A 26,012-nucleotide genomic window follows, 5' to 3' on the forward strand; every position below is an offset into this window, starting at 1 on the left:
AAGATCATATATTTGATGTTTAAAAATTCAAAAAAATGAAAGTAAAATATTATTGATACATGAATGTCTTCTTATATTTTATGTCAGCAATACACAAACATTTCGACCGATTACACGTTTAGTGCTTTCAAACTCCCCGCTACATCAAAAAAGATAACAATTGACCTCTTTATTGTTTATTTACAAGACTGTTTATTAAGCATTTTTTTTTTTTACCTTTTCAAACCCGCCATAAGTTTTTGCCTTTTTGAAAAAAATATAAAATTGAGAAAATCAGATTTTTTTCTGAAGCACCATGTCAAATTTTCGGAATCCGGTTTTGTTAAGAATTAGATAGGTCGTACAAAAGGTTTTAAAAGATGATGACGTGGAAAAGGTAGATTTCAATCAAGTCCATAGAAAGCACTAAAACCTTGGTTTAATGTAAATATTTATCGAATGTAAAGTAAACATATCAAAACGTTTCACTCATTCAGAGAACAAATAAAGTGCTGACAACTTTGATTTTTAAATGACATGTTTTTATAATTTTGTATAGATCTGTATTCAAAAGTATCTGTTTTTCACAGTCTGTAAATTATAATTCCTCCCACAGGTTTAAAAACTGCCCATGATAGCTTTTGTCAAAGACATTGTTTAAGTATCTGTTATAGAAGTCTCAGCAGCAAATTAATAATCTTCATTTTCATCAGATGTACTGAATAAAACTATGTGAGAGATTGTCCATTTGAGGAAGAAATAAACAATAATTTTGCCCAAAGAAACAAAATATTTCAACTATTTAAAAACAAGTATATACAAAATTACAAATATATACAGGCATTTTTTTTGTGGCATTCAGGAAAATTATTTTACACTTAATTCAAATTGAAAAAAAAAATTCATCTTGCTCCCCAATACTCCCTGTCTGTTTTACCAGAAAGGAATATATATATTTTATCTTTATAAGTACATGTATATAAAGAACAATTTCAACACATTTAATACATGTACATATTAAAAATATGAAGATACATATATATTGAAAGAGTTTTAAAAAACTGTTGTTTTTTTTTTAAATCTGTATTTTGAACAACATCACAAGCTTTATCATTTATATCACTTGCCCCAACTGGTAGATGATGAAATAAACAATTAAAGGTTCTATTTTCCCCTTTGTAACCCTTATGTGTCCAGTGGCAAGGAGCCTCTTAAGAGAGCATAAAAAAAGAAGCAAAAATTAATGTAGAAAAGTCGATAATGTATCCAAAAAAAAATTTTTTTTTAATTTTAATTTCCTCCTCCTACAAAGATTTTTCAAATTCTGATGTTCGTAAACCTAAAAATAAAAAAATGCTGGCCTTATCATCTAAAGTTTTGTTATTTCTGCACTTGCAAGCATGTTTCGTCTGTCGTTTGTTGTTTTCAAGTAAGCTACATTGGAAAAAAGCTTTTATTGACGTCAAGTAAATTTTCTTTCAAATGCGCAATGAGTCTTTTTTGTACCTACATTTACGGTGAACCGTACGCACATAATTTCCACGCATGTGGCATTACCGTTGTGTTACCCGTTGTCACGTGTGTTGCTAAGGCTGAGGGTAATAGAACAGATTGTTAACTGTGTCTAAACCAATCAGATTTTAGTATTTAACATGAAAGTATAATAATACTTTTTATTCCCTTAAATTGGTGTGTTAAAGTGAATTGCTTGTATATTTCTTTAGCTCAGTAGAATACCTGAAGATACCAGGTCAATGATAAGTTCAGCAACCAGTCGGTCCACAATTGATGACAAGGTATACAGAGTACTCAATGGTTTTTCCATCTATTTCATTTCATTTATTATATAAATTACGTAATACATGTACTCCTTTCTAAATTTCAAGTGGCTTTTGCTTCCAAGTAGCATTGTAAATCACCAAAAAGTATGTTTTATATTGTTTACTTTTACTTGTAGCCTGATGATTCCGTTGATGTCAAGTCTTTACAAGACAAATTAAAATATGCTGAAAGCAAAATGGCTGAATTCAGAAACCAGACCTCCTTACTAAAACAGGAACTCAAAATGGTTCACAAGGTAATTCAAACAATTTACGTGAAAAAATCATGTCTTGATGTAGTTGCATTTAAAACATGAGGTGAAGAATTAAATGTATATGAACACAAAGCAAGCAATGCTTGACTGTCGTTTTAGTAAGTTTCTATGATAAGAGTCATTTAATCTGAAATTTCTGAAGTAGAAGGCTATTTTCAAGAGATCTTTGTCTTACAGGTGCTAAGTCAGGAGGTTGGAGACAATGTTAACATACAGTCACTACTGAACAGCCAGAGCAACTGGAAAGGAAGGGCTCAACAAATCATGATGCTACAAAAGAAGGTAAGTACAAATAGAATACAACTTATAGACTTTCTCTCTCTCTCTCTCTCTCTTTCTCTGCATTTACAGACAAATTTTCAAAATCCCTTTATTTGCAGCAACATAAGTTAAACTGTAGGAATTGTTTTCAGATCCCCTAAACCAAAGGATAAAGTGAACTATCCTCATCAAAATATGTTCGTCGTTTTTTGCAGCATTAGCATAAAATATTTTCAAATTTTTCTCCTGAATTCAAGTGCCAGTTTCAGCCAAACTTGACACAAAGTATTTTTGGGTGACCTTAGCCGAAAAATTGTTAGAGACTTTTGAAATACTTTTAATCTTGCATATTTGTTGTATTCATTCATTTGTGCTTATGTATAATGTTTTGTCAATAAATGAAATGAATATTGAATAAATATTTTTAAATCATATTTTGCTTTCTGATGTATTAGGTGGATGAGCTAAAGGCAGAAATTTCTACAAAAAAGCCACAGAAAGAGAAAGAGTATGACCTTGAGGCTGAGATGTTGGGGACAGGAAACAGTTCCGCTCGACAGAGGACGGCCATAGAGAAGCACCGGGAACAACTCAGGAAGATTGAGAAAGAGAGGAAGGAATCTCAGGAAGTAAGGGGAAAAGCTTAACTGATAATTACTCTAAATCTTGCAAGGAAGACAGTGAGGACTCATTATTACCATGTTCATTTTGTCCCGATAAAAATATCATAATAATGAGGGCAACATAATAAAAGCTTCCAATAAAATCCATTAAAACACCTTTTTGAATACCATGGATATTTCAGAATGATTTTTAAGTCCCAACCACTCATATTTAAAGTATTTTACCCACAATATCTTGAATCTTGGAACCTCTAAAAGTTTTTTCTTGGACTCTTTCAGTTCAAGATAACAAGGTTTAATATTCATGTCAGATTGTTTGCAACTCTGGATTTCCCTTTCTAGAAAGCTGCTAATGAGTTCAAGGCATTGGAAGAAGATCATGCAACTGTAAAGAAGAAGCTTGATGCAGCCAAAACTAGGTATGTACAATAGCAACTCAAATTACAATTTTTTCTCTTCTTGGAGTAATCTTTTATATTTATTTCAGAGGTGATATACTCGCTTGATTGTTGAGTGGGTGAAAAAAAAAAACATTGTACAAATGACAATGTGAATCTTTCTTTCAAATTTCCAGGAACCGTATTTTGTCAAGTGAAACCCTTGCATTGAAGGGTCACTTGAGGGTTTTACTTGACAAAGCAAGCCATGATGATGAATTGATAGAGGCTCTAATGGTATACAGAGAGTAAATTTATCTGTGTCACTAACAGATGCGCTATTTATAATGATAGCTTATGTTGTAAAGCTACACTGCATTTCAAAGTTGATGTATGCATTAGTAAATTATCAACATCACCATTACCTTAAATAGAGATGTCTTGCGCAATTTAATGTTGACAATTCAAACTTTGTTGTTTATTAGATCAGTGCTTATTCTATTCGACGTTTGTGGTAAATAGGACTCTGATAATAACTTTTTAGTTATTTTAAAAGCATGAAGACTGAAATTTGATAACAATATACATAATATCATGTTATTTTTTTTTCTTGCATGCTGACATGCATATTATAGAAAACATAATTATTCATTGATAAATAACAATAAAATAAAACTTGAATCCCATAGATAAAGAAGGAATATATTGTCTTCTAAGATATCTTGATTGAAGTTAGATCATTAAAATCTGTGTCATATTCTAGCATTGTCATTGTTTACTTTACCACAAATGTTCTTTTTCCCTCAATGGTTTGTTTTCTGATGTTGTTCTTGTTTGAAAGTTTGAAAGTAGTCATTAACAATAACAATAGTAATGTTTAGTTGTTGACAATGATTTGACTGTTTGATTGCATGCATCATTGGTTTTGTCTGATTTGAGCTCTGATTGGATGTGTTGCTTACAGAAATAGTGTGCTAGCCAATCAAAACAAGGGCTTAAAAGAGCAGATGAAGACACTGCTGGATAAAGGCCACCATGATGATGAGCTTATTCAGGCTTTAATGGTAGTGAACATTGCAGTTTTGCTTTGATTTAATATCTGTTAAAGGTTGTGCCATATATTGGTATAATAAAGAAATTCAGTATATGTTTTTCTTTTAGTATATGTACATGTATACATTCAAACTTCTTTATATAATTTTATGTTTTAAAACAAATCTGAGTATATAATTTTATATTAAAAAAAAAAATCTGAGTAAATCACACTCATTGAACAATTAATTTACATGCAGTGTACAACCCTAGAAATCACTAAAGTATTCAAACAAAACTGAATAGAAGGCTTTCATTGAACAATTATTTTACATACATGTATCTACATCTATTCATTAGAAATCCCGTAATTAAATATTGAACTATACCACAGAAACAACAGAGTCACCTACAGCAATTGTTGGAGCAGACTGCCAATCAGCAAAAGGAGACCTCTCAGAAGTCACAGAACGAAATTAAACAAATGTCCATGAAAACCCAGCAGGACAGCAATGTGGTGGAACAACTCAAGGCCATTGTAGCTGAAAAGGAGGCCAAGGTTCACAGGCTTGAAGATGAGATTCAGCAACTAAAGCTCAATGTAAGTTATATAAATGAGGAGAGACAACAGAGTATAGTCCCAGTGCTATGTAACAGAGTTGAAAGTGGCCAGGTGTTGTACATGTAAATAGTGAGACCATACTCCTGCTAGCACTAGCTAGGGGGTTAACCCTCTAGCTCAGTTGGTAGAGCATTGGATTTTAAATCTGAGGGTTGTAGGTTTGAGCCACAGTGTGGACACCCCCTAGCTAATTGGTCATAGCTAGATTGATAGGAAAGCGTACTTAAATTTGAAGATCAGAATCTTTCTGATGCTTACAAATGCATGGTAGAATTTACCCATGTGAGCAACTGAGCATTATGACCCTTGGGTCTCCTCTCTAAAATTGACTTTAAGGTCTGTGTCACATTGATTCATGGATTGATAAGTATAATTCAGGTTAGAATAATAACCCTGGGTACTATATTGACTTAGAGATGTATCAGTGTTGATTGATTTTCTTCAGCATCTACAGAGAGCTCAGATGGAGTCGGCAAATATGCTTTTCCAGCCTGCTGGACAGAGACCACCCTCCTCAGCTCAGGTGACCCAGAGGGATTCCAGACCCGGGACAGCTGAAAATGGGGACATCCAGCTGGACTTCCAGTTAGATTCACACACTCCAGCAAGTTCCAGGTAGAAATCTGGATGTTTAGCTCATGAAAAATGAGCTTTTTTCACAGTTTGATAAATATCGCCTTCTATTCTTGTGTGGTAAACTTTTCACATTTTTGATTTCTTCTGAACCGCTGCGCAAATCAGACCAAACTTGCCACAAAGCATCCTTGGGTGAAGGGGAAATGTTTTTCAAATTATCAAGGGCCATGCCCTTATTAGGGGAGATAATTGAGAATTAGTGAAAATTTGGTGGTATGTTTTAAAAATCTTCTTCTTAAGAACCACTGTGCTAGGAAAGTTGAAACTTATGGGGAAACATCCTCAGGTAGTGTAGATTCAAGTTTATTCAAATCATGTCCCCCGGGGGTAGGGCGGGGCCACAATGGCCGACCAAAGTTTTATATAGAAATGTATAGGAAAATTCTTTAAAAATCTTCTTCTCAAGAACAGCAGAGCCATAATTGCTCATATTTATATGGAAGCAACCCCAGGTAGTATAGATTCAAGTTTGTTCAAATCATGACCCCCGGGGGTAGGGCGGGGCCACAATGGCCGACCAAAGTTTTACATAGAAATATATAGGAAAATTCTTTAAAAATCTTCTTCTCAAGAACAGCAAAGCCATAATTGCTCATATTTATATGGAACCATCCCCAGGTAGTGTAAATTCAAATTTGTTAAAATCATGACCCCCGGGGGTAGGGCGGAGCCACAATGGCCGACCAAAGTTTTATATAGAAATATATAGCAAAATTCTTTAAAAATCTTCTTCTTAAGAACAGCAAAGCCAGAATTGCTCATATTTATATGGAAGCTTCCCCAGGTAGTGTAGATTCAAGTTTGTTCAAATCATGACCCCGGGGGTGGGGCGGGGCCACAATGGCCGACCAAAGTTTTATATAGAATTATATAGGAAAATTCTTAAAAAATCTTCTCAAGAATAGCAAAGCCATAATTGCTCATATTTATATGGAAGCATCCTCAGGTAGTGTAGATTCAAGTTTGTTCAAATCATGACCCCGGGGGGTAGGCGGGGCCAAAACTTTTGGATTCAAAGTTTTCAATAATAAACCAATTACTACTTTTTCCTAGCCACAATGCTCGGGTGAGCGATGTGGCCCATGGGCCTCTTGTTAATATAATATTACTTATCATTCAACTTAATAGGTAAATATCTGACTTGATTATTATTTGATTTTTTTTCCATTGATATGGTTGTTTGGCAAATCGGAAGAATTAAATTTACAAAAATTGAAAAAAAAAACGTTCAAATCATTACACCATACTTGGCAACGCATAACTAACTGCATTTTCTCTTGTGTAGCAAATGAAATCAGAAGAAAAAACCAGACTTGATATACATTATGAAATTTCTGTTTGTAGAATGAGTGATAAACCTCCAATAATAAACAGTGCACTGGACCGGTGTCCCTCTGTCGCCAGCACAGTAGACACAGCACGTGCACCGTCCAGAAAGACAGACAACAATACAGCAGAGGTGACCAGGAGTGGCTCTAGGAAAGGAGCTGTGCGGACACCCTCATTTCACATGTAAGCCATCAACAAAATAGAATTTCTGTTACATACATATACTTATTAAAATTTTAACCAGCCATTCTAATGACATGGGTATCATTATTATGTCTTGTAGATATATTCCTTGTGCTTGGTTTTCAAGGTTCTACTAGAAATAGAGTAAAATGTTTAGGTTTAGTAGATTTGTATGCAATTTTGATGTCTTTAGTTAATTGTGTTCAATGACCATGCATTATTGAAAAATTCCTGTGTAAATTATCATGAACTGACTTTACGATTTACATGTGTTTTTGCTTTCGTCACATGTAGAGGAATTTAAAATCAAACAATTAAAAAATATAATCTCTTAAATACTGCTGTCGGTGCTGTGTCTAATTGAATATAAAATGAGGCGAAATTCTTTGTAAGAGTGAAAAGATGAAAATAACCTGGGACAAAAATAATCCTATGTTCAGTAGTATTGCCTCTTAAATGAGTGGTGGATAAGAAATTTCGATGAGCATGTAACCTTTGGTTGCCAGATTTGATCAGTACCTTTATTTTCACTGTCTAGGAGTAATACTGATAAACAAGCCATGGCTGAACTCCAGGCCCAATGTCAGGAATACAAGACAGTATACCAGGTGGCTCAGGTGGAAAGAGACAAACTGTCTGAACTAGTCCAAGTATTAGAAAAAAGGTACTATGTTATTCTGTTATTACAGAAAAAATTAATAGAGGAGGAACTTTAATTACTCTGAAATATTTAATTCTGTGAATTTGTTTCAAGAGTATTTTTTCTAAGGAAATAGAGATTTTCAGTTTCATTTGTTCATCACAGATACCTGAACTTTTAATGGAATGCAGAACACATATGTATTTTAAAAGCATGAAGAGAAAATTTAAGAATTTTTTTAATTAAAGGAATGAAGAAGCTTCCCAAAAATACTTAGAGTGTCAGAATGAACTTGTCCAACAAAGACGCAAGAATGCTCTGCTTGAAAAACAGGTTGGCAAAAGTAAAATAGATCCAACCGGAGCAAAGGGGGGAAGTGGTGAGTTGTTGATATGATAAAATGAATACAAAGTTTTAAATCTCTTTCAAGATCCTTGTACATTTAAAATGACTTTCAAAGACTTAAAATAAAATTGCTGTTGAAAGTTTGCGCTAAAATTCCCCTATATGCAGTAATGGTAACTTGAAAAGCATTTTCAGTGAAAGAAAATATATTCCAACTAAACAATGGATAATTTTTTTAGCTGCAGTTGGAAAGAAGAAGGTGCTTGGAAACAGGGCCAGCAGTATGACAAACGTGTCAGTGTCGGCCAGTTTTTCTGCAGGTCTGACAAATGAGGAGAATGAATTTGAAGATTACGAGGAAATTAAAACAAAGTAACTATGATATTTAGTCCATTATTTTCATTTAAAACGGCAAGAATTTTTATAAAACTTGTATCACTGCATGTTTATTTGAGTTCTATAGAAAGTTTCATTATTTGACCCTCCGATAAGGGCGATAACTTTCATCTCTAGGAAAAGTTATATTATTTCTTTATACACTGTATTAAATTGTCAAAATAAAAATTAAAATTTTGCTAAATTTAACCTCAATGGACTTTTTGATATTATCCACATACATCTCTTTATTATGCATTAAAAGTGCTTTTTTTTTTCAAAAGAGTGTAAAAGCAAAATTTTTTAAAGAATGTACAAGAGTAGGTGAGCTTTAAACATATTTTTTTTAAAAATCTGTTTTATGCCTCTTTTTTTCCTTTTTTAAAGTCTGGAGATCCAGAGGGATGAAAATGAGGCTCTGAAAGCAGCTTTACAAAGTACACTTAAGGCAAAGGAAGAGGATCTCCGAATGTTTGGAGAAATGATGGAAGAGACTAAACAAGTGTTTCTACAGGCACTCAGACAATACAAACAAAACGCACAAGGAACATAATACATTTATTAATAATTTGGAATTTTATTTATTTATTGACATTATTTAAAGACTGTTTTGACATTGTGCTCAAGTTGTAGTAAACAAAGTAATGTAAATTTGTACATGTAATTTTTTTATGTTTATTACAAGTAAACAACAGGTGTCCTAAATTGCTCACATGTATCATGGTTCTTCATTGTCTGAGAAATAATTTTGTAACATGTCAGATGCAATCAATTTAGGATTAAATTCCATTTTTTATTGTCGTTTTGCGCAAGTTTTATTTGTTGACTTTTTATCTCACCTTGACTTTGTTTTGATGATGAGCTTATGCTATTATGTCCCTGACACTCCCTGTTCTCTGCTTTAGCATCTGCATCCTGATTATAGTTTTTAGCAAGTCATTCCAAAGGAACTATACAACCCCTAGTTGGGCCATCTGTAGGGATGTTGTTTCTAAGAAAGGACACTTTTTTCCTGTAATATTTCAAACAATTGTACATCTTCTGATGATCTTCTGCCATATGTCCTATGTTGTCTTTGTAAGCATTTCCTTCCTTCCAGAACCTCTGATTTTTTTTTAAGTTTGATTAGTTTAGAATATATTTTATTCATTAAGTTTGATTAATCAGAAGGGACTAAAATGTTATTTGATGGACCATTTTTAAACCAGCCCCCCTGTATTTAATTTTAATAGCGTATTATTATGCAGATGGTCTACTTACTATAAGATGTCTAGTCACTGCATGGTGATTGAACCTGTCTCATCGTCACACTCTGTCAACTTTTTGCAATTTTGTGAAAAAAGCGTCTTTAAAAGAATAAATACACTTTATTTTACTACAATACACAAAGTATTAGAAACCCCAGTCACCTTCCTTAATTATTAATTATAAATAAAGTGGATGTGTTTTAATTTCTTTTAGTACCTTTTTTTTTTAACTCGAACACTGCATTACATTTATATTACCCTTATTTGACAATACTGCAACCAAAAAAAGGGGGGAGTAACTGTACTTTCAATAAACATTTTCTAAAGAAAAACTAATGTCTATTGGTGGTGGTGGTATAGTGGTGATTGGGGGGGGGGGGGGGGGGCTTGATGCTACATGCCCGGTATAAACCTGCTTGTTTGTAAGCAGAGGTCTAACCATAGCGACAGCTCCATGAACAGCTGCAGACAGAACCAGGTGGAAATCCCTTGTAGCCGCCTCAAGCATCTGACGGCACAGAGAGGATTGAGTGAGTGAGTTGCAAGTGATCCCTTGGGTATAGCCTAGGAATTTTCATAATAGTGAAAAAATAAAATTGTGTATATTCAGACACTTTTTATACTTTGGGTTAGGTTGTAATAGGATCGTTATTTTTCAACGGAACAGAAACAGCAGGGCTAACTTTCTCAGGCGAGCGTTATGTCCATGGGCCTCTTGTTGTATACACACGAGTTATCTTTCGTTGTGCATCTGGGAACGATGGACTTGACAAGAGAGGCAAAGGCAGATGATCGTATTATTTAACAAATTTTAAATATTTGTCAATTGTAAGTATTAGACCCTATTTTTCATAAGACTGATATTGCCAGAGTCAAAAGATAAACATATTAAAGTTTTTGAATAATTAAGCAGTCCAAACGAAATATCGGCTGATAAATTAGTTTTACTTTCACTTTTGAAGTACAATCTTGAATTTCAAGTTGAAAGCAGTCCTTGGAATTATAGGACTGATTTCTGTCAGTTTGGGTCTGGTTCAGGTACTGTATATTCAAGACAAGAATGGTTCACTTGGTAACCAGATGGTAACCATGGTTTCTGTGATAAATTAAAATATAAATTGTTTAAATAAGGGGGGGGGGGGGGGGAATTCAGAGTAAATTATATATTCACTTATAAAAAGATTCAATATTGAAAATAAATAAAATAAAGAAAAGTTTAGCATAATAGCTGGGAAAGCAGAAAGAAATTAAAGTTTTCTTTTTCTACAGACCTAATGTTTGTTGACTGTAAGATAAATTATTTTGTTATACCCTTATAAATATCCGTCTATATATTTATTACTAATAAAAAGTCCAACAAAAGAAATGTTTATTACATCGGTCTAACAATTTCACTATTGACCGGTCTTACATAAGAATTGTTAGACCGCAACGTCACTTGTCTGTTACGTCACAATTAATAATCATCGTTCAATATCGGCGACGCGAAAATAGCCGAAGATAAGAGCTATTAAGAGTTGTTGCTAACAGTAAGGTAAGGTAGAAGGGAAGAGTATGTATTGTGATAAATAATTTTTGTGATATAATAGATTTATAATTGATTTTCAGGCGCGGATCTAGGATTTGGAGTTAGGGGGGGCGCCAAAATTAGGCAAGGGGTCTGGGGGCCGCCTTGAGGCCCCCAGTGGGTCCAGGGCAAAGCCCTGGTGGGGGCCCAGGGGGCGAAGCCCCCGGAAGCTCCTGGATTCTAGAGATTTTGAAGGGTTAAAATGAGGTCTACGAAACCCTTGGTGGGGGCCCAGGGGGTGAAGCCCCCGGAAGCTCCTGGATTCTAGAGATTTTGAAGGGTGAAAATGAGGTCTACCAAGTAGACATATTTGATTTACGCTAACTTTGACAATTTTAGGGGGGGAGCGCGCCGGGTGCGCCCCCCCTTAAATCCGCCACTGATTTTGTTCTTCCTCAGCTTGATGTTTTATATATCTACTGAAGATAAAATTGATCAATCTTAAGTGAGCAGTGAAGGGTATAACAAAACAGTTATAGACTGGGATTCGGGCAACATATGATTTGTTGGACCTGAAGATGAAAATGTTGCCCTTGGCCTGCGGCCTCGGGCAACATTTTCACCTTCAGGTCCAACAAATCATATGTTGCCCTCATACCCAGTCAATAACTGTATAATGTTAGTTGCGTTGATGTCCTAGCTTATAAGTTATAATATCCTGGTTAATTAAGGCTAGGTCAGTCACTCTACAATGTATACAGTCCCATATACATTTACTTCAGGAGAGAAGTTCAGGTTGAAGCAGAAATGAGAATTTTCATCAATAATCAGTTTATATTGAAATCATTGAATACATAATTACCTGAGGGATATAAACACTATAGATACTAATGAATTTATGTATCTTGTAATACGTGTGTAATATGTTTTTATGCCACGTATTCAAAGACCTCGTAATCGAAGATTCGGGGGTATATAGTTTTTGTCGTGTCCGTCCGTCTGTCTGTGTTTGTCCGCAAAAACTTTAATCTTTCCCATTACTTTTGATTTTGTGGAGCAATGACTTTCATATTTTACATGTGTATTCTTTGTGACAAGACCTTTCTTTTTGTACCACTAAATTTTACCTTTTGACCTTGACCTTGAAGTTTGACCCATTTTATACAAAAAAATCCAAACTTTTACTTTGGCCATAACCTTTGAATGGTAGATACTAGGACTTTCATACTGCACATGTTTTCCTTGTGGCAAGATCTATTATTGGATACGTACAACTTTGACCTTTTGACCTTATGACTTTGGAGATTTCCGTACTTGAAGAAAAACTTTAACCTTGGCCATAACATTTGAACGGTTGGAGCTAGGGATCTCAAACTTCATGTATGCAATCCTTGTGAGAAGACCCTTCATTGGAGACCGAGAACTTTGACCCTTTGACCTTAGAGTTTGACCTACTTCAAAAAAAAACCTTGACCATAATTTTTGAAGGGCTTTCATACTTTACATATTTAATTCTTGTGACAAGACCTTTCATTTGATATCAAGAACTTTGACTTAGGAATCTGATCCATTTTTACACAAAATGGTAGATACTAGGAATTTCATTTATCAGTTCTTTATGGTAAGACCTTTCATGAATTGGATACCAACAACTTTGACCTTGGAGATTTCCATACTTATATGGAAAAACTTTAACCTTAGCCGTAACTTTTGAACAGTAAGAGCTAGTGATTTCATACTTCACATATGTAATCCTTGTGAGAAGACCCTTCATTGGATACCAAGAACTTTGACCTTGACTTTGGAGTTTGACCTACCTTTAAATAACAAACCTTGACCAAACTTTTGAAGGGATAGGGCTAGGGCTTTCATACTTCACATATTTTATTCCTTGTGACAAATACTTCTATTTGATATCAAGAACCTTGATATCCTTTTACCTTGACCTTGAACTTCAACCTACTTTTAAAAACTTTAACCTTGCATGGCCATAACTTTTGAACGATAAGGGCCATGGCTTTCATATTTATTTAGATATGCAATCCTTGGGGACCTTTCTTTAAATACCAACAACTTTGACCCTTTGACCTTTACCCTTGAGTTCGACATACCTTTCAAAAACTTATCCTTGGCTTGACAATAACATTTGAACAGGAGGTGCTACCTAGGGCTTTCATATTTTTTCACAAATGTATTTCTTGTGACAAGACCTTACTTTTGGCACCAACATAATTTAATTTGCATTTAAGAAAAGTTTAATCTCCATTATGTTGTCATAAAGGGGCATCAGTGTTTCACAAACACATCTTGTTTCTTTTTAGTATTTACCAGTGTAGAGTTGTCACTCTATTCCTAGTTAACCTGATACCTCTTGGAAGGTCTTATTACCAAATACCATTGAAATAAAATATAAAATTTGGACAAAAAAATGCAATGTAGGGAAAAAATACAGCATATGTAGAAATCTGCTATAATTCTACAATTTGACTAAAACAAGTACAGCAAAACTCGTTTAGTATGAACATGGATATTGCGAATTTATGGATATATAGCAAAGTCATCTTGGATCCCCAATTATATAATTTAATGACTTTCTTATATCGTTATAACGAATTACGGATATAGCAAGTAATTTCTCAGGTCCCAATGACTTTGTTACATGTATATTTGAGTTTTATTGTAAAAGCTGTTTATTAATTTCCATTTCATGGATAAAAAATTAATAATTTTTACAATTTTAAGTATAGAGTTAGGAAAGGGTCAGCATTGTAACGGAATTATTGGATACAGTGTAAATTTGGGAAGATAAATTGATCACACTGCATCAAAAAATTGGAGGACCAACTGGTGCTTTTCAAGGCAATGAAAATTATCCTATTTTCGTAGGGAAAAAGTCAGAGGGAGGGATCATGAGATTTTAAAATAATTTCCCCAAAATTAAGGACTTTGATTAATTCTTAAAAATTATATTATGAAACTAAAACTGCATCAATAAATATTCCCTTTGAATGAAGTTGGGATGCACTTAATATATTCTCCAAATTTACAAATGAGTATAGTTCAGACACAAATATTTTTATTGTATCAGGTAAAATAAAACTTATTTCAAAATTTGAGTGACACCATAAGTTCTATTAAATATCCACTCAGATGTTATGCAAAATTATTTAGATAACAGTAGAAATTAAGTTGAAATTTGAGAAAGAGTATGTATATATAATTTCAAGTTATGTATAATTTGTATACACAAGCAGCCGAGGTAAAGTTGATACATACAATGTTTGAGTTAACAATGTTTATTTAGCAGTTTAAATTAAGGTGTGACAGGGTAACTGGGACGTGACGTTTTCCACTGGCCATTAATTCTTAATACATTAATCTCTACTGTATTTACAGATACACACTATGTTGCTGAAATGCTGATGTGAAGTGGAGAGAAATATTGACATTTTCTTTGCTCTGCTGTGACAGGTGAGTTTTCCATTTATAAATTGTTTATTCTGCAGCAAATGTTGTGTCTGATTAAAGCATGAACTTCAAGTACATTGAATATATTTAAGTTAAGGTAGCATTACTGCATAACATTGATTTTCAAGCACCCTCTTTAAACTAACATTTAAACAGAGAGTTTATGTAGTGGCATATCTAGACACTCATTGAATATACATGTAGGCAGATGTTATATGGGTTCATGCATTAATTTTAAAAGTACACAGGATCTTGCTTGTAATTATAGGACTTAATATTACATGAAGGTAAAAAGATCAATACAAGTGGTTATATGCATCTATTGGATAATAAGTGTTCCAGGAAGTAGCTTTTAATAGTAATGATACATCAGAAAATAGGCCGACTGTGCACCCCTATTTTTTTGTAGTTTACCCGTACATTTGTTTATTGTAGGAAATTAAAGATTTTTTTTTAAATTTTATCATGAAAATTCAGCAGACCTGCCAGTGGCTAATTACCCGGAATGATGCTCGGAATGTTGACCTATGTCACTGTGGATGGTAGCTGACCTTATTTGACCTCAGTACCGATTATGGAGCTGGTATTTAAGAATATAAATGTGGAGGTGGACAAAAGACTGATTCTAAACAATGTCAGCGGGTTGGCCAGTCCAGGAGAGTTGCTGGCCATTATGGGGCCTAGTGGTAAGAAATTAATCATATTAAATCATTTTTTTCTTCTTAATCACATGCAATTTTAATGTAACTTCAAAGGTATAAACTCTACTGTCTACTTAACTTTGCCCTGCTTAATTAAACAAGATATTGTTTTAATGCAACCTAGGATTTTCATTAAGTGTATAGATTTATGTTTCAACATTGTTCAAATGATGAAGAGTAAGACAGATGATCTTTGGGAAAGACATATGGGTTTACAAAGAGCATCCACTATCAAAATTATAATTAGGGTGAAAACCGTGAAATCTGGACAAAAAAGCTTTAATAAAAATTCCATTCATAGATTGAACATTTCAGATTAGCCAACAATTATTTATTTGATGGAATTAACTGAAGGGACCTTTAAGTTTGAATTTACATCCTTATGGACAAGATATTGGAATACAGTACACCCTGATTAGACCATTGTCTTACTGTATAAAGAAAGAAGAACCATCTGAAACACTTCTTTCTGTAAAAATAAGGGTTTTTATTCTGAACTGCTCAAAGTTTAGATTCTTTAAGAAGCAAGTGTAGTTTATTGATTTTGAAATTTCGTTTCAGGTGCAGGAAAGTCCACCTTGTTAAACACATTAGCCGGCCACACCCCTCTGTCCTCAGGAACCATAACTGTGAATGGACACCCCATTTCCAAGGACCTGGGGAGAAAAATCTGTTACGTCTTGCAGCAGGATATTTTCTTCCCAAGCCTCACACTCCGCGAGACACTGCAGGTAAATTATAAAGGTTTTATTAATGTACAACCATCCTCTTAAAAATAAAATGTTCCATCTAAGTTTAGGAACCTCAAACATTTTTGTTGAGTTTATTGAAATTTGAAAAAGAATGGGGAACAAAGGTATTCAACTGTGTTTGTGCAAGTCAAGACAGGAGCATATAGCTTTGTTGTAGTCAGGTCTCACTTAAAATACAAGTGATTAATTGAGTAATTCATATTTTGCAGTTTACAGCCAAAATAAGACTACCAGATAAAATGTCCAATGAGCAGATCACATCCAAAGTGGATGAAATTATCAAGGATTTAGATTTATCCAGATGTGTAGATACAAGTAAGTGCTGTATTTAACACTAAAAATTGGTTGATTAAACTACATATTTGATTGATTATTTAAAGAACAAACAATGCCGAGTCTGTTAAACGTAAATAATTCTTGATAGAAAAGTAAAATATTTTATATATTAATCAATTTATAATTATCTTGAATTTTGAAATGGTCCGTAATTAAGCCTCTTAGTCTTTGAAATTATTGTTGCTAACCAAGGCCAAAATGTCCAATATCATCTCCCATTCTTGGTGAGAGCTATCAGTGGACTATGGACCTTGACCTGAGACTGCCGTAAAATCTGATGATAATTATTGCCCCAGTATCTGTATGTTTGATATATGATGTGTATCCTCATTTTTCCTGGCAGTTATGGGTGATGTGTGGGTGAGGGGATTGTCTGGGGGAGAGAAGAAGAGAGCCAGCATTGCCTGTGAGCTTGTTACTGACCCAGTCATGATTCTGTTGGATGTAAGTACAGGACTGAAGCATCAATTACATTATGAGAAACATCTATATCACAAACTAAAATTAGTTTCCAGTTTGGAAATGTGTTTTGCATATTTATCACTTACTTGGGTAAAAGTCATTGCAAGGTTGATATCTCATTTGAAGATGACTCAGGTTAGCCTTATGGGCATGAGCCTCTTGTATTTGTTTTTTATTGACATGAGCCCACATCAGGTTAGCCTTATGGGCATGAGCCTCTTGTATTTGTTTTTCATTGACAGGAGCCTACATCAGGTCTGGACTACAGCACGGCCTTCAGTCTGATTGAAATGCTACAGTCCTACGCCAGAGACCACAAGAAAACAGTCATCACAACCATTCATCAACCCTCCAGCTACATCTTCTACCAGTTCCACAAACTATTGCTTATCTCTGGCGGAGAGGTAATATGCCTCCCCTTCAAAAAAAAAAACATGAGATTTTTATTCCTTCCAGCATGTTTGTAAACCTTTATTAGGCCCTAAATAAAATGAATGAATGAATAAACAGGAGCCATACGGGGATCACATTACTAGTAATTGTTATTCATGACACTGTTGTTGTAACACAAGTACTCAAAAAGTTTTCAAAGTAAATTCTAAAGATTTAAGAATTAATTTAAAGCACCTGTAACTTGTCTGTATGTCTGTACTTCTGTTGTGAAACATTAATTCGCTTAAGCCTCTCTCTGACTGTGTCGTTTTTTTTTAGTTTTGTTTTTAATTAGTTTCGTTAAAAGCAAAAATATCATTTATATTACCTGGTAAAATTCGGCTGTGTGCTTTAGATGCATGTAGATGAACCATTGCTTCAGTTTAATTATACAGTCATGTATTTCCTGACATGCTTATTTGAGACTAACTCATTCACTTTTATGTTGTAGATTTTGACACGTGTACTGACTGTGCATGTGATTTTTACAGCACCTAACATGTTTGGTTTTTATCATGGTAACTCTCTAACCTTCATTCTACTAACTTGAAAATGACTTGTTAATTTTTCTACTAACTTGAAAATGACTTGTTTATGTTTTCTTTGTTCATTTTCCTTGTCATTAAACCTTCAAAGATTATATGTATAACCATTGGTAGTCTTGTCTTTTATGCTTGTTTTAACAATTTTAAATTTCATTTACTGTCATTCCATCAATTAATTTACTGATTAAGAAGTCACCAAGGCTTATATAATAATATGTATGAAAACTATGATACTTAAAAGTGAATATCAAATACATATAATGGGAAAAGCAATATTACCTTGTTTAGAAATTTTGCACAGTAATTCTTTCCCTATATATGCATCTTCCACCTACTCATAGAAAAAAAAATTGTCTTTGAGTGTCATAATTTTGTATATTTTCATTATTGTGGTTATTTCAGTTGGCTTACTATGGGGATACAGAGAAAGTGGTCGATTTTTTCCACAAAGCTGACATTCCTGTGGCACCACACTATAACCCAGCAGATTTTATACGTAATTGTCCTACTCATATTTTTTCAAAACATGACAGTGTTCCTTTTGAAAAATATTATGATTATACATATAAATATGTCACCGGGTTAACAGGTGCGTGAAAGTCAGTCAATATATCGGGTCTCAATAGCTCAGTGGTTAGAGCGCTGGCACGGTACGCCAGAGGCCCTGGGTTTGAGTCCCGGTTAAGACTTGACTTTTCACCACCTGTGACAATTGGTGCCCAACGTTTGGCATACCGTTCCAGCGCTCTAACAACTGAGCTATTGAGACCCGATTTCAGGCACCTGTTAACCCGGTGACAAATATTTACATTTGCTATGTTAAAAAAAAAAAAAATCATGAAATTGATTTGAATGCTATTATTGTGTATAGTTATGTGTAGAAATATGCATAGAGAAATTTACATATATGTTAATGTCACATCAAAATGATGTGATGGAAAGGTAAAAGAATATAAAACAAATGTTTGATGCAAAAATTCAATAATTGGGGGTATTTTTGTTAGTTTAAGAGAGCTATAAAATATTTTTAAAAAATGAACTGTTTTTCACATAGTTATAGTTATAGGATTAAGTGTATAAATCAAGCAGATTGGTCATATAGGCATATTTTTTTCATGAACTTGAAGTGCTTGATTTGTGAGTTTTTGTTTTTATATACTTTATGATGGTTTTATTCTTGTGCATTTTTAGTGGAAAAACTTACAGAAGATGATAAAACAAGATTAAAAATCATAAGTGCCATGGACCAAATAAGGTAGGCAGGAATATTTATTGTGTCATAGTATTCTATGTCTTAAAGATATAGAACAGATCTCCAATGCATTGTGAGAATACAGCAGTAGAATTATTTTGTTGACCATTTAATGAATTGCATTTTCAAGAAGTACTGTTTACTCATAGAAGATTTTCATTTAAACACTTGCCCCAAAAATTACAAAACATGCATTTTCGGCATACCCTGTTCAGCAAAAACTGACAGAAGTGACCTTTCATAATTTTAAAACAAGATTAGTTGATATATATGTATACTTGTGTAACAGGAAAGGAGAAAATGCATGGCTGGTTAATTTTTTCCTATAGGACTTATATATTTTAATAGCATTTCACACCCTGTATCACTAGTCAGGTGCTCTACCGATTGCAGCTATCCAAAGGCCGATATCCACGGCCAGAAAACCATTAATGAAAAATATTAATCCTCCCTCCTTAAATGGTCTTCGCCCTCGAAGACACAACCCAAGTTCTTATTGCCCCTGGCAGGACTTTCACCTGCAATTCCACGGCACCAAATCTTAACAGGAAAGGAGAAAATGCATGGCTGGACCGGGAATCGAACCCGGGACCCCTGTATCACTAGTCAGGTGCTCTACCGATTGAGCTATCCAGGCCGATATCCACGGCCAGAACCATTACACTTGTAAGAGTAATCCCTCTTTACAGAGGGTCTATGAACCTTAATATTAAGTGAAATTGTTTTCTAAAACATTTTCTTTTTTCCTCAAGAAAATGTGTTGTATACTTGCAGGAACAGTTCTGATTGGCCAGCTAAATTAAGGAGCAGTGGACATATTATAGATGAAAACATAGAATCAAGACCTACATACTCTGAGGACATTGTGGAACCACCTTTCAATGGTAGCAATTATGCATTTTCAGCTCACCTGAGCCGAAGGCTCAAGTGAGCTTTTCTGATCAAAATTTGTCCGTTGTCTGTCGTTGTCGTAGTCGTAAACTTTTCACATTTTCATCTTCTTCTCAAGAACCACTTAGCCAATTTCAACCAAACTTGCCACAAAGTATCCTTAGGTGAAAGGGGATTCAAGTTTGTTCAAATGAAGGGCCACGCCCTTTTCCAAGGGGAGATAATTATGAATTAGTGAAAAATTAATGGCATTTTTTAAAAATCTTCTTCTCAAGAACCACAGGGCCAAGAAAGATGAAACTCATGTGGAAGCATCCTCAGGTAGTGTAGATTCAAGTTTATTCAAATAATGACCCCTGGGTATAGGGTGGAGCCACAATGGTTGATCAACGTTTTACATAGGAGTATATATGGAAAATCTTTAAAAATCTTTTTCTCAAGAACCACTGGGCCAGCAAAGATGAAACTCATGTGGAAAGATCCTCAGGTAGTGTAGATTCAAGTTTGTTCAAATCATGACCCCGGGGGTAGGGCGGGGCCACAATGGCTGATCAACGTTTTACATAGGAGTATATACTAGGGAAAATCTTTAAAAGTCTTCTTCTCAAGAACCACAGGGCCAAGAAAGATGAAACTCATGTGGAAGCATCCTCAGGTAGTGTTAGATTCAAGTTTGTTCAAATAATGACCCCTGGGTATAGGGTGGAGCCACAATGGTTGATCAACGTTTTACATAGGAGTATATAGGGAAAATCGTTAAAAATCTTCTTAAGAACCACTGGGCCAGGAAAAATGAAACTCATATGGAAGCATCCTCAGGTAGTGTAGATTCAACTTTCTTCAAATCATGACCCCCAGGAGTAGGATGGGGCCACAATGGCTGATGAAACTTATTACATAGGGATATATAGGAAAATCGTCTTCTAGAGTACTTCAAAGCAATAATTAGTGATAGTATAGGAAAAAATAAATCTTTTTTATATCAAGAACAGCAAAGTCATATGCTGTATTAATATGAAGGCGTTCTAAAGAAGTATTAAATTCAAGCCTCCCCCCTCCCCCCCTTCAGTAAACTTTTCAGTTCTAATTTGATTTGTGTTTTTTCCTAGCCGATTTGCTCAGGTGAGCAATGTGGCCCCTGGGCCTCTTGTTATAGTACATGTACCCATTATTTCTAATCAATGTTTTTTGTAATACTTGGTCTTTTCACATTTTTTTCTTTTAAATATAATGCTTTAAATGGGCTGAACTTGTAATTTTTCTTTTTAGAAAAAGAAAGTGTACATGTCAGTTTAATGGAATTAGATAAAACGGAGGATAGTTCATCCACAAACCCACTCCATGAGAAAAAGTGGCCTACTGGCTTCATCACACAGTACACACAACTAACATTCAGAACATTCAAGACGTCAAAGTCCCAGTTATTTAACAAATTTAAACTGATAGAAACTCTGGTGCTGACCATTATTGTGAGCTTGATTTGGTTCCAGTTACCAAGAACTGAAGAGACACTAAGAGACAGATTGGGGGTGGTACGTTATCTGATGCTCCAAACTTTTTTAATATCTTCTTTCAGTTGGAAGTATACTGTATGTGAAGGCTTCATATTTCAGTGGCCTTGGTGTGGACAATGTTGCATTAATTCATGAATATCACTAATAAATCATAATATACAATCAAGAATATGCCAAGAACTCAATACCAAGTGATAGTGCTATAAATTTTGAATATGCCAATTTATGAACATGTGCATGTACAGAATACTGAACCAATTTCGTCCTATTTTAGTCCAATTTTAGGTTTTTTGCGGGGGTTTGGTTAAAAGGGTGGAATATAAAATGCAATTCATAATTTTTAAAAAGAAGCAGTTATTTTGTTCAATAAGGAAGTGAAAATAAGAATTTTCAGATAAAGATATTTTCAGGGTGTAATTACTCTTTGATAAAAAACAGAATAGTAATATAGACAACATATGTGTTTTTTTTAAATTGAATTAAAATGTAATTTCTTATTTCCAGCTATTTTACATGTCCATGCACTGGGGATTCACTCCCCTCTTTGACACAGTTACCTCCTGTAAGTATTCTTTGTAATTATAAGGAGGGGGGGGGGGTAGAGCTTTTTTCCCCCAACAATTAGCGTAAGGAAATGACAGGGGTGTTTTAAAAATTATTCCTTGTAAGTGAGAGACAAAGAATGTTTGATAGGGATAATAATAGTTTAATGCCAAAATGAGTGTGCCTTCAGACATCAGTTGATCTCTTATTATAAACAACATTTTGCTGTAACAGAATTGTTCTGTATAGCTACTTGATGTAAGCAATATAAGGCTACTTTTCTTTTTTAGTTCCCTTTGAGAGAATTGTGATAAACAAGGAGAGACAAGCTGGTTGGTACCGACTCTCAGCGTACTATCTGGCTAAAATGACCAGCGAACTGGTGCTCATAGTCATACAGCCTTTGGTCTTCATCACTGTTGTTTACTGGTCTGTTGGACTTAATGGAGTTTTGTCATACTTTGCCACACTGGGAACACTGTTTATACATGCTGTGACTGGTCAGGTGAGTATATGTACATGTGCCTCCATTAAATTTATCAGTTTAGTTTTTTATTTCAAGAAAAATTTTCCACTTGAAAAGCTATCACTTTGAAAGGTCATTTCTGTCTTTTGTCACACAAAGTCTGATGAACTTGTGAGCATTTTGAGAATAAATCAGATACTTTTAAAAATTATCAGTATACGTGTTAAAGAAGATTTTTATTTGGCTGAACAGAGTGATTGCATACCTTAAGTTTGCTATTGCGCCACCATAGTGTTACGATAATGCTGATGTTTGTTTTTAATACAGAGTGTGGGGCTCTTTCTGGGAATAGTCAGCATGGACATCAGGAAAGGGATGACTCAGGCCACCATCTTCATCATGGCAACAATGTTATTGGGTATTATTACTTCACATTCATACCTTAACCGAGAAGAAAAAGCCTCTATCAAATGATTGCTGAAAATTTTATATTTGAACATGTCATATTATTTAAATATTTATGGTGTTTTTTTCACATTTTGTTAAGGTGGTTTTTACACCAGGAGCCTGCCTTTTTGGTTGGATTGGATCAAGTACCTGTCCTTCCTGCAGTATACATTTAGTGCTATGATGTATCTGGAATTTTATGATGGACCAAATATAAAGTAATTTTTTTTAATCTTCAACATTTATTATTATTCAATGATATTTTGATTACTTTGTGGATCCCAAATTCAGTTTAGAAGAAGAAATAGGAATTTCAAGACATCATTCTTGTTTATGGCATAACAAAGAATCTCTTTGGTTATTATAATAAAGCAATGACATTGCTTTTGACTGTTTTCTCTGTAAATTTATTCTTTCATTTCTAGTTGTGCCATCAAGACGTCAGTATCAGAGTCCCAGTTCAGTACTTGTCTGTTCAGTAACGCGACCTCTATCCCGTCCAATGAGGTGCTCCATTTTTACGGGGTCAGTCAGCCATACTGGACATACATTCTGCCATTGTTTGCCTTTATCTTCATCTTCAGGATTGGAGGGTACCTTATGTTGAGATTTAAACAGAAGCCAAACCAAAGGCACTGAATGTGGGGTTTAGCTGGAAGAGTTTTATGTGATGATGGTTCTGTGTACTGTAGATTTCTCACTTTCAGCAAGTACTTGATATCATGAGATGGCCCTTAAATGTCTAATCTCCAAAACAATAATTCATGAGTGGATGGATGATCCATAAAATTTTAAATGTGTTTCAGATCCATAAAAATAAATGGGAGTAACATTATTTTCCAAATGGTGCTCTTACCTAAATGATGTGATGATGAATTCACCATTTATGATTAGGGAATATATAGTAAGCATGCTTGCCTTAGATTTTAGAAATATGGAATAATTAACATTTCAGGGATTATATTTAAACAAAAAATCATTGAGGCATTTTTATGTGAAACAAACTTTGTTGATGATATTGTTGTTATTGCATTATGTTTAGGACATTAATATTTTTATAGTACATTGATTTATGTATTCATTCTCATGCCCAGTATAAGAACGAGATTTTATCTTTGTGGTAATACTCCCAGACCATTTAAAACATTGAAAAATTACAAAGATAAAAATATTGTACACAGATCATTTAATTAGTATTAAATATATTGTAATATTTATTTTATGAACATCTGCAAGCATATAAAATACTGCAGAATTTGTTTTCATGTAGTATTGATTTATAAATGCTATGTGCACGGTTATAAATTTTCATAGAAATTTGTCCCAGGTTACTTGCATGTAAGGTGTGATGATGCAATCCAACAAATCTGTGTAATTTTTAATCCATGGATTAAACAGAAATTATGACCCCATGGAAAAAGTACACCTACAGTGCTGTATACTGAAAGCAAATTAGAAGTGTCCTTGTTAAAGGGGGATGCTTACTTCATTGGTCAGTTTATTATTATTTGGGGGGGGGGGTTTCAGAGGTAAAACATTTATTGATGTATTTTCTAAGGAAAAAATGAGGCAGCCCGGTGATTAATTCAGTTACAGTAGAATAAATATGATATTTGTAACATTATATTAGATGTATAAGCATCAGTTGGATACAATTATGCACATGAAATAAAAAACATTTTATTACAAGTTCAATACTACATGCATATATACAATAATGATCAGATGTTGCCTATCAGTATACACATTTCAGTGTACAATGTAATTCAAACTGAAGAAAAAATAAAAACAATATATCAAGTACAAAAAGATCTGAACAACAAACTTCACTTACCAAAAAAAAATATATTTTCTTGGTATAAAAAAAAAACACGCCAAAAACTAAGAATGTTCAGGGATCAGCAAGAAAATTTTACAAATATAGGATTAAAATTTCTGTACACAGCAAGAGTAAAAACTTTGTATCAATAAATGATTACTAAATCATTGTAGAAATTGTTCTGATTTGTAAGAAAGCCAGTTTTTGATTTGATCTGGTACATTTTTGTTTGATCTCTTGAACATATGTCAGAATTTGACTTGCAATTGAAAAACTATTAAACTTTCGCCATGAGTTGCCATACGGGCATCATTGTTTAGCAACGCTTCTTGTTACCCATGACCTTGCGCGCTGATCTACATTTAACAAAATGGCCTTGCCTTTTACTTTTGATCGTTTGGTGGTAGGGCTTTCATATTTCACTTATGTATTTTTTTGGAGATGATCTTTCCCTTGGTACTTTTGGTGTCTTTATGATTTTGATCTTCACGTACAGCCTATTTTTAATTGAAAAACTTTTTCCTTTACCATATTTTTTGGATGGCTGGTGCAAATACCTTTCTTTGTGTACCAACATTTTATAACTCACGACTTTGAACTCGACTTACATCGAAAAACGTTGGTCTTGAGCTGCCTTACACGGGGCTCTTATGTTTCACATAAACATCTTATATTTTCATAGTTTAATAGGTCACCTGTGTAAACTCAGGTGACCTATTGCTATCTGTTTTCGTCCGTCGTCGTGCGTTAACATTTGAACATTTTTAGCTTCTTCTCTGCAACTACTGAACCAATTTCAACCAAATTTGGCACAAAGCATCTATGGGTAAAGGGGAACAAAAATTGTGAATTTCATGATCCCTACCCCCCTGGGGCCCGAGGGGTGGGGCCAAAACAACTAAAATTAATGCATTCTTTAAAAATCTTCTTCTTTACTCCTGGATATCAAGCAGTCAAACTGTTTGCATGATTGTAATCAGCAATGAGTCCTCTACTAAAATTGTGAAATTCATGGCACTGGGGTCAGGGGTTCTAGTGCTAGGGCAGGGCTAAATAAGTAGGTAGTGAAAATGCATTATTTCTTTGAAAATCTTCTTCTCTGCTCCTGGTCATTAAATAAACAATTTACTAAC

General features: G+C 34.2%; 2 protein-coding genes across 7 annotated transcripts; both read left to right on the forward strand.

The window, feature by feature from the left end:
* Positions 1-1,631: 1,631 nt before the first annotated feature.
* On the forward strand, positions 1,632-9,298 carry LOC134274361 (coiled-coil domain-containing protein 13-like). The gene is made up of 14 exons (XM_062756645.1): positions 1,632-1,637; positions 1,704-1,775; positions 1,937-2,056; positions 2,252-2,356; positions 2,791-2,964; positions 3,301-3,377; positions 4,300-4,399; positions 4,762-4,968; positions 5,435-5,604; positions 6,970-7,137; positions 7,676-7,801; positions 8,026-8,156; positions 8,362-8,494; positions 8,885-9,298. Exons 1-14 carry the CDS (start codon positions 1,632-1,634, stop codon positions 9,048-9,050), a joined length of 1,755 nt encoding a protein of 584 aa, XP_062612629.1. The 3' UTR covers positions 9,051-9,298.
* Positions 9,299-10,485: 1,187 nt separating this feature from the next.
* LOC134274352 (uncharacterized) lies at positions 10,486-24,735 on the forward strand. Of its 6 annotated transcripts, none has more exons than XM_062756629.1 (16): positions 10,486-10,572; positions 14,648-14,726; positions 15,197-15,405; positions 15,982-16,151; positions 16,382-16,487; positions 16,852-16,952; positions 17,213-17,374; positions 18,350-18,443; positions 19,139-19,202; positions 19,974-20,083; positions 21,360-21,622; positions 22,109-22,166; positions 22,438-22,652; positions 22,941-23,031; positions 23,161-23,278; positions 23,486-24,735. In XM_062756629.1, exons 3-16 carry the CDS (start codon positions 15,294-15,296, stop codon positions 23,697-23,699), a joined length of 1,878 nt encoding a protein of 625 aa, XP_062612613.1. In that variant the 5' UTR covers positions 10,486-10,572; positions 14,648-14,726; positions 15,197-15,293; the 3' UTR covers positions 23,700-24,735. The 6 variants fall into 6 exon arrangements, with proteins under 6 accessions (XP_062612613.1, XP_062612615.1, XP_062612616.1 ...); XM_062756631.1 differs by having other exon boundaries at positions 15,200-15,405; XM_062756632.1 differs by having other exon boundaries at positions 14,648-14,722.
* Positions 24,736-26,012: the final 1,277 nt, after the last annotated feature.

Source organism: Saccostrea cucullata, unplaced genomic scaffold (assembly GCF_032062105.1).
Source record: "Saccostrea cucullata isolate Sc308-1 unplaced genomic scaffold, CSIRO_AGI_Scuc_v1 ctg791, whole genome shotgun sequence".
Classification (NCBI taxonomy): domain Eukaryota; kingdom Metazoa; phylum Mollusca; class Bivalvia; order Ostreida; family Ostreidae; genus Saccostrea; species Saccostrea cuccullata.